The sequence below is a fragment of the Electrona antarctica genome (assembly GCF_951216825.1).
Source record: "Electrona antarctica genome assembly, chromosome: 10".
Lineage (NCBI taxonomy): Eukaryota > Metazoa > Chordata > Actinopteri > Myctophiformes > Myctophidae > Electrona > Electrona antarctica.
The window spans coordinates 35139876-35156465 of record NC_136791.1 but is presented as its reverse complement, the minus strand read 5'-3'; the positions used below and the strand labels follow the sequence as shown (position 1 = coordinate 35156465).

The following is a 16590-nucleotide window of genomic DNA, read 5'->3' as shown; positions in this document are numbered from 1 at the left end:
CCTGCTGTATTCTATAAGATATGGAAGAGGTTCTTGGACTTCATTAAGCGAGGTGACCTTGAAGAGGCTTTGGATGTAACTTGAGTTGTCAGCTGTTGGGTGGGGGTAAGGAACTGGGGGACATTGTGCATTATTTTGTTTACATTTCATTGTTAAATTGTATGTAATGTGTTTTTTTTTCTGTTCTTTGTTTGTTTTGTATTGATGGACATATCCTATGTTGTTTCTTTGAAGATTTTGTTTTAGTGTTTGTGCTGCCATTTGTGTGTATGAAAACATGTAAATAATTGTTTTAACTAAGAATACTGTCGTAAAGAAAAATCAATAAACATATGTTTAAAAAAATATTAAAAAAAAATATATACATATAATTAATTTTCAATGAGACCTGCGTTTTTTTTCTGTACGCGCGGAGAAGTCGAGGGGCGACAACGCAAGCGTATTTACGCGAGTGCGGTCCCGTGAAATTGATCAGACCTGGATTCTGTTTGGATGCTTTTCTTTTTTACGCTTGCGTTGTCGCGCCCCTCTTGAGCAGACCTGGGGCAGACCTGTCGTTGATCCAGGCGACAACGTCTGTGTTCATTGCTGCCCGTTTGAAAGGACCTATAGACTGGAACATTGGTCAGTGTTGTGATGTTGGAGAGCAAGAGAGCATAATAATATTTTGGTACATTTGTACAGTCCCAGAGTTAAGGCCCTTTCAGATGGGCAGCGAATGATGTGGTTAGTAATTAATTTAGTTGTTGCGTTGTTTTGTACGCGCAGAGAAGTTGAGGGGCGACAACACAAGCGTATTTACGTGGGTGCGGTCCCGTGAAATTGTCGCGCGCGTGCTCGTTCCGTGCACACGCCTGCGGCTGACCTGGATTGTGTTGAGCTTTTGTATTACGCTTGCGTTGTCGCACCCCTCATGAACAGACCTGGAGGCTGACCTGTTGTTGATCCAGGCGACAACGTATGCGTCACACGCTCCCCATCTGAAAAGACCTTTTAATGTGAATTTTACTGTGTAGCAATGGCTAACGCTTACATTGTTCAACGCATACCCTGCACAATACTGTGTGCTGTCTAACCTTGCATGTACTGTATGTAAATGTGTGTGGATGATAATGCACTGCATGGACATGTATGTTAATTTAATTAAAGGTTCCAGTTTGCGTGAAAATATGGACAATACTTGGTGCCCCTCAGGCATGCAAGGGAACACTGCAGAGTGACTCAATGACCTACTACTTTATTCATATTCAAATGAGCTGCCTGATCTATACTATACATTTTTCTCTCTCAAATCAATGGCCCCATTTTGTAAAGTCTCCATGTGGTTATTGGTTATTGGTGAATAAGCAATGCAAAGCTGGAGGGGTTGATTTTGGTGGTGGAGGTGGGGGTGGTAGAGAAAGAAAGAAAGAAAGAAAGAAAGAAAGAACCCGAGCACATCTATTTATAAAGTTCTTTCCACAAGAGAAAAACGGTGTGACACCTCCACTAGTGCTAATGCTCTAATGCTAGATTTTTCTCACTCTATAAAAGTTGTGCTAATTCAAATCACCAAACAATGGGTGCGGGAGAATGCGCATGTCAGCTTTGAACTGGAGTGTTTAATGTGAATGTGTTTTCATCACATTTCCCAAGAATATAGAATTTCATGAGTGCTATATAGGTTTTATAACATGGTACACCAAGCCTCGGTTTGGTTGAGTGTTTTCTGTTTGCTGAGAAAATTGCTGATATGGGCTACGAATTGCTGCAGAGTAACAGAGACAATTGCACTGATATCCCCCGATCACATTTGGTGAGCCATCTGTGTGAGGGAATTGGATAAAAAGGCTCGTAAATGAGGGATAAATCGAGACAGAAGTCATGTTGTATTGCGTTATCTCCTATTAAACTGCATAGTTAATGATGATAGGGATGAAGGAGGCGGATAATATGCTGTAGCTACCAGAAAAAGAGATTGGTTCATCTAACGAGTCATTGTACATGACATTGTCCATGTTCTCCTTTCCCAAATACTGTACACGTGAAATTAATGCTGAGTGTACAGATGTAACCAAATTTGGAGCACTTTGTGATTTGCCAAAATGTAAAGTGCGTTACAAATAAAATCTATTTAATGGACAGATGCAGTCCGTAAGGGTCCAGATGGTTACACATACGAGTGGGGCGGTACTGTAGGGGCACTGTGTCTAACTCATTGAAAGCTGTTCATTGCATGCATTTTAACAGTTCTACTATCCATTTTACAATAGTCATTTCTTTGATTGATTGATTGATTGATTGAATACTTTATTAGTCATAAATGTAAGTACAGTCAAACTATAAATTAAAAGTTAACACAAAAAAGAGTCTCCATTCTAAGCCAATGAAAACGCTCAAATCAAATTGATTGCTGGGGCGTGCAGTAGGTAGACAAACTGCCGTGATCAAAGTGTTATACAGCCCTTGATAGGCCACCCAGCCTGGCAGATATTCGCTCCACAGCGCCCCTTTCTTGTTATTATTTGTGTGCTGCTTTTCATCCGGAAGATGAACACCACTAACCGAGACACAGCCTTATCCTGATCTACATACAGTATGTGATGTGTCTTTCTTTGTATATTCATTTGCATGCTACAAATGGTGAGTTTCATACCTGTCTTGCGATCCACACAGAACATGTACGGTCTGACAAAAAAAAACATTGCCAATGAGCTGTGTATTCTTTACCCGCACAAACAACGGAGAGCTGAGAACTGATACTTGAAGTCCTACACAATGCTCGGCAAGATTGGCTCCGACGGCTGTCTGTGTATAAGTGGGTTTACTTGACAATCTATTCCGTGGCTGATCCTTCTTTCCTTTCCTTTGATCCTTCCATGCCTCGCTCCCTTACCACCCTCCCGCGGGTGCTGCTGAGGCTGGTAACCAAACACCATTTCTCACCCATCCTCCCCCCTACACATCCATCTGCCAGATCCTAAGGCTGCCTGTGTATAATGGGGGGCTGACATTAAAATATTTGCTCTCCTTTCTCCTTCCTCTGCCTCGTTCCTTCTCTCTCAGCTCTCCTTTGCTTCCCTCCCCATCCGTTGTTTGTCAAGACCAGTTATGCGTAAGGGATTGATTTAGGATGCAGCCTTGGTTGTGGAGGCCACTGTTCTATTGGGGCTGAACATGCTTATGCAGGCAGCAGACCTTCTACTCTTACCCTCCCATTGATTCCTTTTCAAAGAGAAAATAAAGGAAACGCGTTCCACACAAAGTCACAGCGCAACCAATGGTCCTGGTCGAGTGAAGTCTATTTTGTCCAGTTTAAGCCACTTAAAATAGCAACATCCTCAGTTCAATAGAGGGTATGCGCGTGACATCATCATCAAACCCGGAAGTTACGCAGGAATGCCTACTGAGTGGCAAAAAACTACTGTCTGGCCTTGATAGCCCATGCATCCGAACATAAAAGTCAGAAAACGTGCTTTTTGACTGTAAAACCTATACTGTATATGATTCACAAGTCATAAGGGGCATGTCAGTGCCGATTTGAAACAGAGGTTCTCCATTGGCCTACTGGGAGTGTGTTCAAACGTTCCCGCTGACCAGTCCAGGAGTGACAATGGGCCGGTCGTGCATAGTTTATGCAGCTGCGTAAAAGCAGTATCTTCATTAGTAGCCTATAGCAGCTGGTACTCAAATGCACAGCATTACGTGCTACCGAACTGCTTTCAGGAAGCACTACTTAAGTTGGTTCTCAAGAGCACAGCATTACGAGTCTTCTTATCTGGCTTCGGGAAAACACCTCCTGGATGAATGAACTTAGAAGCAAAACAATTTCCTGAAAGCCTTCTTAGCTTCAGTACTAGGCCTACTGTCGTACGCACTGCGTCATGGCGTGTCGACAGGTTATTGATCTGACAGAGACAGCAGCGCAACATTAAACCGATGCTTATAGAAAGTACTATCACAGATGATCCAATCATCTTATAAAAATGTTAATCATATGCCAAGTTAATTAAAGTTAAATGATGCTGAGCTAAACATGTTTGTTTAATTTAAAAGTTTCAGTAGTATTTATATTTAAACAAGATGAAGAAAGTCCTCTCACTCCCCACACAGTGACAGCAGCTGTTGTGCTCACCTATAGATAGATAGATAGATAGATAGATAGATAGATAGATAGATAGATAGATAGATAGATAGATAGATAGATAGATAGATAGATAGATAAGCCACAAGATTCCCAGTTCGATCCCGGGCTCCCCCAGAGTTAGTATCAATGTGTCCCTAATTGCTCTTGATGTGCGTCATATAATGCACAACGTAAAAGCGCTTTGGATAAAAGCACTATATAAATGCACCATTTGCCACTTACAGATGGCTTAGCCTACTGTCAGTCCTGAGGAAGACCAAATACAACATTTGGATGGTGGTTTCGTTAAATTACAGAAGTGAGGTGATCGTCTACAAGGTAAATGAAAGTATCGCCTTTATGCAAGTAGGCCTAAATTAAATAACATTCAATTGTGGGTTAATAAATAGGCCTACTACTTATAGGTTATAATCGGCAATGTGTCTATACACTACAACCAGTCCAACTCACCTTTGTGACGGTCTCTCTCTCAATACAAACTGATAGTCACTCGACCATGAATGGCCATGTTGGGCCATGTTGGGCAGAGTAAAATCCATTCCCACTTGTTACAGCCAAACTTAATTTGTGAGCATGTGATTATAAGGAATGTGCGTGGAACAATCAGTTAGTCTGGCATTGATTGATAGGACAGTTCCGACCGGTTAAGTGCATGCTTAAGGTAGTGTTGAGAGGTGTTTCTTACCGGAGCCTTTGTAAGGACCGCGCATAATCTCTACGCAGGATCTCTTTGGGAAATGTGGGCTGTGCACTCGCAGACAGACATCATCTCCGGCATTCGTCCCTCCGGCCTGTCGGAGATAATAAATAACAAAATAAGCATTAGTGTTAGGGATGTCCCGATCACGTCTTTTTGCTCCCGATCCGATTTTGAGCATCTGCCGATAAACCGATTTTTCCCGATCCGATATTTATATTTTATGCCATATCATAATAGTACAATATCCCAAATCACAGACAATATCCAGTCTAATATCATGATATGGATATAATATTGATAGTAGAGGTTTCCCGAACACGTTTTTTGGCTCACGATCCGATTCCGATCATTTGAAAATGACGTGATCGGCCCCGATTTCCGATCACCCGATTTGATCGGAACAACCAGTGTCTTTACTTGCAAACGAATATCCTACCCCAATTAAGTCAATCGTACTCTGATTAAGTTATTCAAATCATAATGGTAGTAAACACTAGGTTATTTGATTTCCAATCTGAAACCAGATGAAGACAGCTGATGTTGTTGTCCAGCCTTTGATTAATGTGGGAAAGTTCACTGCACTGCTATGCATGTAAACTCTTCAACATGTTATGCCACAACCTGATTTTTCACATCAGTGGATTGGTGTGCAATGTGCATGAAAACACCTGTGAGGTGTGTGTTTCTCGAGTCTTTTGGTATGGTCATGCCTCTCCGAATCAAGCATGAGTAACTCAATGATTTGACCAGCAGCGTGGTAATGAAAACCATTATAGAAAAGCATTCTCTATATGCATTGTCCAAAATTACATCCATACACCCTAACTTTACTTATGTTCACGTTTCTCTATTGTACTGTATGTATTGTTGTGCTTTTATGTTTATCATACTATAATTGTCGCTCTGTCTGTCTGTCTGTCTGTCTGTCTGTCTGTAACACTGTCATAGCTCCTCATTGGCTGCACTAATCGCTCCGATGTTTCACACAAGCATTGACCATAATATTACGGAGGTCTTAACGAAGCCCTTTTTCAATTCAACAAAGTATTTATTAATAATGAATTTATTAGTGAATTAAAATGTCCCATCGACTTACATGGGAAATGTGAAAACTCACATCAAGTCTTTTTCTCTCCGTTGGAGCTACAGTTAAAACACTTGGAGGGGAGGTTCATAATAATTATTAAAATTAATGTAATAAATTATTACATCAGTCGGCCTCATGGTGGCGCTATAACAGCCCTCTTTACATTTTGCCTCATAACTCTTGCACCGTAGGTCGGAAAATCCAAATCACTTTCCCTGGATTCCATGCCGCATATCCCCATATAGGCCACGCCCATTTGCGTCAGGATAGATTTTCCACCATTTTGACTTTTCTTCAAAACACTTTTTGCTCTTCCACCTACAGCTTTTGTGCAAATCTCACAAAAGTCGGTACACATGATTTCTGGACCTATTCGATTATAACGCCACAGGCAGAATTTTCATAGTTCGACTGTAATCGGCTTCCAAAGTTAGTGGGAGGGGCCTGTTTCTACTAACTAAACTAACGGAATGGCCAATCCACCCCAAATTCGATTCACATGTCGAAGGTGGTTTAATCGACGGAGAGCCCAAAGCAATTATATTTTCATCCATAGGGGGCAAATGCGGAATTTTAAAACGTTTATTGCAAAAACATGCTTTTTGGGGGATACATCCGCTATGTTTGCGATAGCGTAGCCTACGTGCACTATAGCGAGACAGGACAATTCCCTCCCAATCAGTAATGTGATCTATTACATCACATTACCCACACTGTACATAATTTGGTGTTCATATATTCAGAACGGGCAAGGTCTAGTGTGTAGAATAACAACAAAGTGCCTTACAGTTATGATTTAGTGTAGTGTTGGCGGCACAAATGGCAGAATATCAAAAAGAAGTACAATATATTGCTTTATCACATACAGCAAGAAGTACTTGAGATCAATGCAAAAAACTGGTTCACACTGGTTCTCTGGGCTCTCTTCCTTCCATGTCAATCCTATCGATTTGCCAGTGTTTTCTTACCATTAATTAGCCAGCATGAGGCTGAGCTCGGCACTTCGACAAAAAAGTCTAGTGATTGGTTTGACTCAGATCATACATATGAGGGCATTGACCATGCATAATGCCAGACGAACAGACGCTATTTCATCAATACCAAGCAATCAAATGTGTGTTATCTCCTCAGGAGCAACAAGGTATTCCACTTTATGTTCATGTAGATGGCTTCGCTGCTACAGTAAGCACAGCTGCTCGTGGTGCAGTTAAAATTTGTATTATTCAAATTGAGTTGGACAGGTAAATAAATCCTTAATCGCACGCCTTTTGATTAAGTTCTTATGAAACCGGAGGGAGACTGCCTTATGTCTCTACCTAGCAAGCACTGATACTTTGTCTGTTTGTAGTGGCACCATGGTGACTGTGTAGTGTGTACCAAATAATTCTGGCAGAGAAAAATCCATTACACTAATGTTGTGGAGGTCTTTCCAATGGAGAGTTTATATCCAAATTACATCCAAATAACATTAACTCGTATATTATCGTTTTTGGTTCAACATTTTATGAAATAGTTCCAAGACATTAGTCAACGAGTACTCTATCCTGTAGTTATGTGACACAAAGCAAAGTAATACTAATACAGTGCTGTGCCTGTCCGTTCGTCTATGTGTCTGTGTGTCCAGCTATGGCTGAATGACAAGGCAGTGGGACGGGGCAGCGCATATTAATGCACCACACATACAATGCCGTTTAAATAATGCTATTTCCATCCGTAGTCCCCAAACAGAAAATAAGCACCATTATAAAAAAGAGCACAAACAAACATTACTAAAAGAAAACAGGAGAGAAAAAACAACAGTAAAAAGGCCTAGTTTTGACCTAAAATACAAGACACTAGAACAATCTACATTTTAGCCAAACAAATGTTAATTTTTTTCCCCTTTTTTTAAAAGATTCGTTTTAGGCTTTTCTGCCTTTATTAGTATCAAGTGAAGATAGACAGGAAAGAGGGAGAAGGGGAGAGACATGCACGCGAACACGCGACACGCTGTCAGGCCAAAGCCTATATGTGGCATGCGCCTGGACCACTTGCCCAGCGGGCACCCTGAAAGAAAATGTTCGCTTGAGTGTCAATGTGTCATCACACCTGCGCAAGACCATTTTGTGAAACAGTACTCGGTGTGAGAGAAGATTACACAGTGTACAAGTATGTCCTGGCAGCTCCAACTGTTAAAAAGGAATAATTTGTTTAAAATGTTGCAAGTTAAAGTTGACAGTGTTTTTTTTTTATATATATAATTCAAATTTGTATTTGTTTTTCAAAATCGTACAAGATCTAGGTTCAGTACAAAGCAGCATCAACATTACAAACCTTACAAATAGCCAGTCCAAGAAAGTTAAAATGAAAATAAAATTAAAAAAGAAGAAAAATAACAGCAAGGAAATGAATGTTCATTTAAGGATCATATACATCCAGAATTCATCCCATGTCTCTTTCATTTTGCTTTCTGCATTTACCCTGCCCAACATATATTCATATGATGTTATTTTGATCATTTCTACATTCCATTCTTTAAGCCCAGGTGTTCTGGGCTTAGACGCAACAGTATTCTGGCAGCGGTAACAAGTCCAACCTTTATAATAGTGAAATTTTAGATATGCCAGGGACAGCAGTTCTGTCCCCTAATAGACAGAGCCACGGGTTGGAGACATTCTTGATGTGACTTTTAAAAGTTAGGGTAGAGTCCAGGATGACTCTGAGGTACTTGAATTGTGTTACCGATTCAAGTTCAAATTTAAATTCAATTTGTAGCCTCATAAGAAGTAATAAAGTGAGTTAATTTGGATGGCTGACTGCATCAAAAGTCAAGAAACATGGCAGTGGGATTCACTGTCCAGTGCTTCTCAACCTTTTTACACCAAGTACCACCTCAGAAAATATTAGCTTTATTTGCAGAGCCCTCTGCAGCTATAATGCACTGAGCGTAGGAGTCGGACGACCCGGCTCACAGGCGCAAGTTGCGGCAACCATTTTCTAACAGTGGGGAATTATAGAAATTATAGCAGCGAATTATAAAGTGGTTGTCGGGCCGATTTACATCCATTTAACCGAGTTTAATTTCTTCCATGGCTGCTTTTCCATTATGGGCCACATGAAGAGACACGTTGAATTAATACAATTTTGTTGTGGCGGAACACCTGTTTGTTTGATTGATTGATTGATTGATTGATTGATTGATTGATTGATTTAATACTTAGACAGAAATGTGAACAGCACGAGCTGAGGTACAGTCAGACATTTGAGTTAAAATAACAATAATAAAAGGTCGTGGGGACTTGCTTCCAATCGAATGTGGTCCTATGTATTGAATTCATCAACATAGCATAAAAATAACACCAAAATACCTATCATAAAAAAGTAGAAAAAGGGGGGAAAAGCAGTGAATGCCATCTACTTTGTGAGTTTACCTCCGCTTTTGGCCACCTGAAACATGGATTTTCAGGCTTGTTTTGGAGGAAGAGAGAGGTAATGGAGTGCAGGAGGCAGGTCCCGGAGCCGAGCTACTGCTAGCTCTGGCATTAATTAAGCCCTGTATGTGAACCTGACAATGTGCTAATACACTTTTGCACCTGTCAAATCTCATGTGAATACCTCCTGCTAGTGGACCTACTGAAGCATTACCACTTTGCATCTTATTGTAACCTCATGTATACTGCACTTGCTGGTTTATGCTGTGTATTATGTCGAAATCTTTGATTTTTGCCTCTCCTTAAAATGTTTTTGTCTTTAACATTTGATTTGCTCTCCTTTCCCCCACCCCCCTCTTCTTTTCTTTTTCCTTTCTGAAAACACCACCACTTCCTCACATACTGCAGGCTGCACCACATGATTGACACAGCCCAGGGTAGGCCACCAGCCTGGCGTAGATATGCGCGCCTAGGGGCACCCTTTTCTAAGCATGTCTCTGTTCCCTCTTTTTACTTTGTGCTTCAAAAAACCCCAAAGGAACTGGAATAATAGCCTAATAATCTTTTACTATGCATGCCATTTGTGACATACAAAGAGAGAGAGAGGGAAAGGGACAAATACAAAATAATGTGAAAACAGACTACTAAAGAGGCCATCTCTCATAACACACAGAGAAAGAATCGGCAGATCTTCCCCTTCATTTGGAATGGAGATTTCCAGGAGCCAAAGTCACATTGTGGATGAGGGCAACGGTGGTGCTTCATTTGGATTGGAGATGAGATGAGAAAGATTGTCCCCAGAGGGAGAGAACACCCCCACACTCAACACCTCTTATCTCCATTCTGCAGTACCCCTCTGACTCGTTGTCTCTCCCTGATGCTCTACTTTCACCCCTCTCCCTTGTTCTCTCTCCCTCTCCCTCTCCCTCTCTCTCTCTCTCTCTCTCTATTATAACCTGTTAGGAGAAAAACTCAGGAGTGTGGTTGTATAAATGAGGAGAGAGATTTTGTGTGTGTGTGTGTGTGTGTGTGTGTGTGTGTGTGTGTGTGTGTGTGTGTGTGTGTGTGTGTGTGTGTGTGTGTGTGTGTGTGTGTGTGTGTGTGTGTGTGTGTGTGTGTGTGTGTGTGTGTGTGTGTGTGTGCGTGCGTGCGTGCGTGCGTGTTTTGTGTTAATCAATTTAGCTGTCACAGGTACAGGTACTATTTCTACATGTGAGACTGATAAGATAGTGTGAATGTGTGATGATGAAATCACATCACGTCTGCATCCTCACAATATAAATTCAATCTAAATAAAGTATCCATGTATACCCACATCATTTCTTATACACCATTTACAAAGTGTGTGAAAAGCAGTCTGGGAGACATTTAATACATTGTTTAAAGATGGAGAGAGCCGTGATGTTTTTCCCACCCTAAAACATGATCATCAGGTATTATTATTATATAAGGAGGAAGTGTACAGTAGTAAAATGTCCTTTTTATGTGACGGGTGGTGATCTACCCGAACTGAAGCCGCACCCACAGCTGTTGTTGTATGATAAAGGGGGAGGGGTTGATATTGTGATGTCAGTATATTACTGTTTTTTTTTTCATTGGCTGTCAAGGTTTCAGCCTCCAGGAAGAAAGCCTAAATACTAAAAGGGAAGACGTCATTGAACATAACCACACCAAGGGGTCTAATTAGAACTGTCAAAACTGCAACAAAATACAAAATTCACAGCACTCTATCTTTAAACATATAGGTATGTATGGTCACATTGCCAAGAAGTGAACTGAGATGCAGAAAAGCGTGCATCTCAGAGTTTCATGCAAAATGTATACAAATTCAAGTTGTGCATAAGAGCCAAAGATTCTCAGACAGAAAACAATAAACATGCTTGCTCTGTATTTAAGTGACATCTGTAAGTGCATGTCCCATCTGTCACATATTAATTGATCAAAGCTGAAGGACACAGAAGGAGGCGCACGCATGGAGTCAGGGATGGCACAACAACACTTTCTCAAGGTGACCGAAGGCACAGATGGGAAATAAAGTGTCTGGGCTTTCACAATGTGGCATTTTGCAGGGACTTTGTCAATATTGCACAGTAGCTCCTACAAATAGTGGGAGACAAGTATTGGTACTCTAGGTAGCCTAAACCAAAATCGATGTTGATTTATAGAGGCCATTTGATACAATGAACCTGTCCAATGTGCAAACATGATTAAAATGGATGTTGTCACCAACACAACCTCAGGAAAAGGGACATAAAAGGAAAAAAATAAGAAATACAGGGTAGTAAGGTAAGATAGCCTATATAATATTTTGACCATAAAAAAATGTATTTGAAGATAAGTGCAATGTATCAAAAAAATAACAATGCTCCATTTTTAGTTTTAGGGTTTGATGCGTCAACAATATAATTGCAGTCTTCCAGGATTGATTTTGGCTGCAGTCCTATATATGCCTCACTGAGTTTCTTGTTTCAGTGGGCCTAAAGCAAAAATGCCTAAAACAAAACAGTCTTTAAAATAAGTCACAGCCTCGTCCTCTGGTGCCTGTCTGACACAAGTGAGCCGCAATTCATTATTTTTGGCTCAGGCTAAACCATTATGAATTCATTTCCAGCTACAGTTCCAGCTGAACTAAATGTCAGGACTATTTCATGTCTTATAGCCCTTTGGAGTGTCGCCTGTCAAATGCTTGGGAGTGTGGATAATGTCAGTGTGCTGAGGCAAATCCTTCGTTTTCAGCCACATCCCATGTTTAGAGCATTTTGGTTGTACCGCTTATTTTTATGGACACACAATACATTGCGGATGCAGGCTGATTGTAAACAATTTACTTACTTTACAAATTTGACGAGAAACCTAACTGACCGTCTACCGTGCTCCACGTACCGTGGGTACGTGGAGCAATAACACATTAAGGCTAAAAGGACACAAGGTCCTGGGGACTTGTTTCCATTGTGATCCTATTCATTTCATCATCAACATACAGTAGCATAAAAATAAATGAATTTAAAGATGTTTCTTTAGTCTTTAGCAATCCCAGTTTCAAATGCATGCACATGGAGCCATAAGCGCGTTTCACAGCAGAACCACTAAAGTGTCTGTGTGCTTACAAACACTCAGGGCTTGACATTAACTTTTTAAGGCACAAGTACATTTCCCATTCACTTGTCCGGTCACAAAAGTCACTTGTCCGGAGCACAAGCACACACATAGGCCTACATTTTAAATCAACTAACTTACAGTTAGTTACAGTTAGTTGGTTTTACTTGGTGAATACATGTTTGAATATTAGGTAAATATTCTATGTTTGCATCTGTTTGAATCTGACTGACCAATTATTTGCACATAGCCTACTAGGAAAGTGACTTGAGTGGTTGCTCTATGTTCACACAAATGTAACACAGCAAAGTAAGGAATAGATTGAACATAGAATGACAAAGAGTAGGAAGGAAATTGCTAGTTGCTAAAGTACAGTATGATGATAATGTATGATGATGATAATGATGATGATGATGTATTGACCCACATGACATCACAGGTAACAAGATACATTTTATATGGAACTAGAAAAAGTGCCCTTCTGGGCACAGGTCTCCACAAGGAGGATAGGAGTGTGTGTGATGTTTGGCAAAATGTTTAGGAGTAATATAAACATGTTTGTTTGGGGTTTTGTGTGTGTGTGTGTGTGTGTGTGTGTGTGTGTGTGTCGTGACTTGGCCTGTTGTAGCGCCAACATGAGGCTGATTTGAAAACTGTCAAGTGGCATTTCTTTCTCAGCCTAGTGGGAATAGGCATGCACAGTTTCACCGCAATCGGACGCTGCGTTGAGGAGTTGTGCCGATTTGTACAAAACGGGTACAAAACGGGCTACTCCTGAAAACTTTGGAAGCCAATGGTAGCCAATCAGGATGGATAATTATGATAAATCAAACAAATCACATGATCACATGACTATATGGAGAGCATGTGTACTGATTTGCGTGAAATTTGGATAAAATCTGAAGGAGTAATATTATAAAATATAAAGAGCAGATGTGAAAAATTCCAGGCAAAGGTTTTTCTTTGACCTCTAGGGAGTTGGCATACAAAGTTATCCACAGATCCGTGCAGTTAGAGGTAAAAACACAAATCGGTCAGTTATAGCGACACCATGAGGCTGAGTTGAAAATATTCAAGTGGCATTTCTTCCTCGGCCTAGTGGGAATGTGCGTGCAAAATTTCACGGAAATCACACGATGTGTTCATGATTTGCAGCATTTTGTTTGAAACTGAGCACTCCTGCGAACTCTGGAAGCCAATCTTAGCCAATCAGGATGGAGTCTGAAAAATCTGAAAGACCCGTTTTGTTGAATGGCTCTAGAGAGACTGTGTACCGATTTGCGTGATGTTTGGACAAAATCTGTAGGTGTACTGTCAAAACATTTGTTTTGCACAAAGCGGCCTCCTGGTGGCGCTATAGATAGATACGACACAGGCCAATGTGAAAACTTTGGGGCAGAGGTTCAGCTCTGGCATTCAGGGAGTGTGTGTGCAGAGTATGGCTACGATCAAGCCAACGGTGCCAGAGATTAGCTGTTCACAGACGGACACACGGACGGACGGACACACGGACGGACACACGGACACACGGACGGACTGAGTGCAAAACATACTCTCTCCCCATGCCTTCGGCCTGGTGGAGACAATAATGAATTAATAAAGTCGGGCAATTACTAGTCTGGTTGCCTACTGCAACCACACTAATTATAGGCAAAAGAAAAATAAATGCGATATGGAGACACAAGTATTGGCTGCCTGATAGCAACATATGGTGCTTGTACTGTATGTATAGGTGCAGGTGTTTTATTGCAGAGAGCATCTTCTTGTCTGCAGCTCATTATGAGCTGCCTGTGCATTGATTTCAACCATGTATAGCTTCACAGCATGCCTTTCTTTTCTCTCCTTTGATTAAAGACCATGCTCTCCACACAAGGAAGCCGGGACACACATATCAGCTGATGGGCGATTCTCGGCTTCAATATAATAGTCACCCACTGCTTTTAGCTCTCTGCCGCCTCTAGTGCCTATCCTAGCAACCTACAGAGCAGCGTAACGGTTGCCGGACAGTCTCAACTTCTTGATTCATGCTTGTCAGAGCATGTTGAAAAATGGCGAGAGAGCGTCAAATATACAATGAGATTCCTCATCTGCTGTGCATATAATGCACCCCTCTCCTCCCCTCCCCCACAGCGCTTACATTTTCCACCCCTCTGTTCTGTTGTCTCCGAGTTGTTCAATGGAGCAACAGTGACAAAGCATCTCTGCAACCGGCCGACTGCGAGATAATCAAATTCAATAATAGCCTTCCCTTTTTCCGCTTCTCTCTCTTCCTAATTTCTATGCCCCTGTCGTTCTGTGTCTCGCAGTCCCAAACTGACCCCAAACTCTTACCCCCTCACTCCTCACCATTCTTTTTGTTAGGGGAGGTCTGGTGGATGGTGAGTCAACAATGATGTTTGTCAGTATCTGCACATGCCTCTATCAATCACAAGGACACACATGGCACACACAGGGTAAGTTCATTGTTGGAACATACAGTACTATATGAGTATCCCTACTACAGGTCAAATTGAATTAAATACACGCTGATACTGATATATCAGCTGATTATGTTTGATAATGTCAACATTTAACAATTGTATTTAAAAAAAACAACAACATTATAAGCAGGTTAAGATCGCTGTTTACACAGAAGTCTATGGAGCGGCCATCTTGGTCAGGGAAACAGAGACGGTTTACCGCTAGCATTAGCATCGGTTGATAATAACTTTAGAGAGCTTTCATATTTAATAATAAGCATTGATTGAACTTCCAATCTATCGCCTCAGGAACAAATCCCTCTCCCGACGCTGCATTTTTATATCTTATCTAAAATCCATCTCACATTATTTTATTGGGATTATGATTCGGTTTGGCATAGTTTTTGTCCCCCCAGCTCCCATTTGGTGAGAAAAGAGTACAGTTCAGTCAGGACAACTCATGCATGGATGGAATATATATTGAATATAAAATGAGCAATATATTTATTATGGTTTGGCGATGAATTGGATCTGCTTTTTAGGTACTCGGATCAAGCGCATCAGTACCAACCGTAGGGACTCCGAATCCCCCGTACCTAAACTAGCAGATCCAAAACGACAGGTGGTACAGTAGCTGGGGTGGAGGAGGGTGAGCTGTGAGCAGCAAAAGTTTAAGCAGACAGCAGCGCAGCAGTATCTGTGTGCAGCTCAAACAAGAAAGCAGATTGAGCAGTGCAAACGTCCAGTTTAAATAGCCGTTATGAATATGGAATGAGTGTGTGATTGGATGAAGTGAATCATCTCGTGAATGAGAACGTGATGCTGAGGCAGCCCAATGAACGGCTGGCAGCAACTGCACTCAGTGCACTGAGTTTCCTGACTGAACTTGCTCCGCACATGTCTGTGACAGGCACGATGCTCATTAGCAGTTAGGCAAGGTGGTGACGGAGGTGCGCGGAGGTGTCTCTGGCGGGATTGAGCAACGAGAGGCATCGAACTAGCCGGCAGGTGAGTCGCCGTGCTGAGCGATGGCTACTAGAGCACCGTTCGAGTGGCTACTTGACTCAGCACCGTTCAAGTTATGTACCAATAGGGACAGAATATCCCCCCCCCCCCCCCCCCCCAGTTCCACGTACGTCACAGAAGGGGACATTTTTAGGCCAATAAAAAAAAACATATTTAATCACTTGCTCGAATGCTGCCCCCCCTGTCAAAAATAGCTAAAATCGTTAAAATGAAAGCAGCAAATGAAAAAAATAAAAACAAAAATAAATACTAATAATTACTGGTAACACTCATCTTCTCTAATAACAACAAAAATATTAACCTTGGTTGAAAAAAACTGTCCTTTAAGCAACATTTTTTACAGTTATTTCTACAGAACTATGAAGACTGCTTAGTGAGTGGCTGAGGCGCATAGCTGGAAAAAATGCAAAGGCGTCAAAAGGAGTCTCAAAGGGTCACTTAACGAGCATGGTGTGATTGAACACATGCATATGAAAGTGCTTTACAGACAACCTTTGATGTATCAGATGTTCAAGGCAAGGTGATAAGAGAGCAGGGACAAAAAGGGAGAAAAGAAAAGAAAATCAGCCAATTTGATCAGATACATTTTATGTAGCTCTAAGCGCAAGTTCAATAAGGAAGATCTATTCTTTCACGCTTTCATCTTTGCACTTTAGTTTCTTGCAAGGAATTCTCAACAAAAACCC

The 16590-nt window shown here is 41.3% G+C and overlaps 1 protein-coding gene across 1 annotated transcript in view; it reads right to left on the bottom strand.

Annotated features, from left to right (window-relative positions):
* Positions 1-4782: 4782 nt before the first annotated feature.
* LOC306930816 (uncharacterized protein) overlaps positions 4783-16590 on the bottom strand; it is a gene marked incomplete at its 3' end in the record, with an annotated part of 124140 nt that continues 112332 nt past the window's right edge. Inside the window, exon 5 of the mRNA XM_079511911.1 lies at positions 4783-4917. Coding sequence (XP_079368037.1) covers positions 4783-4917 — 135 coding nt within the window. The remainder of the gene's footprint in view (positions 4918-16590) is intronic.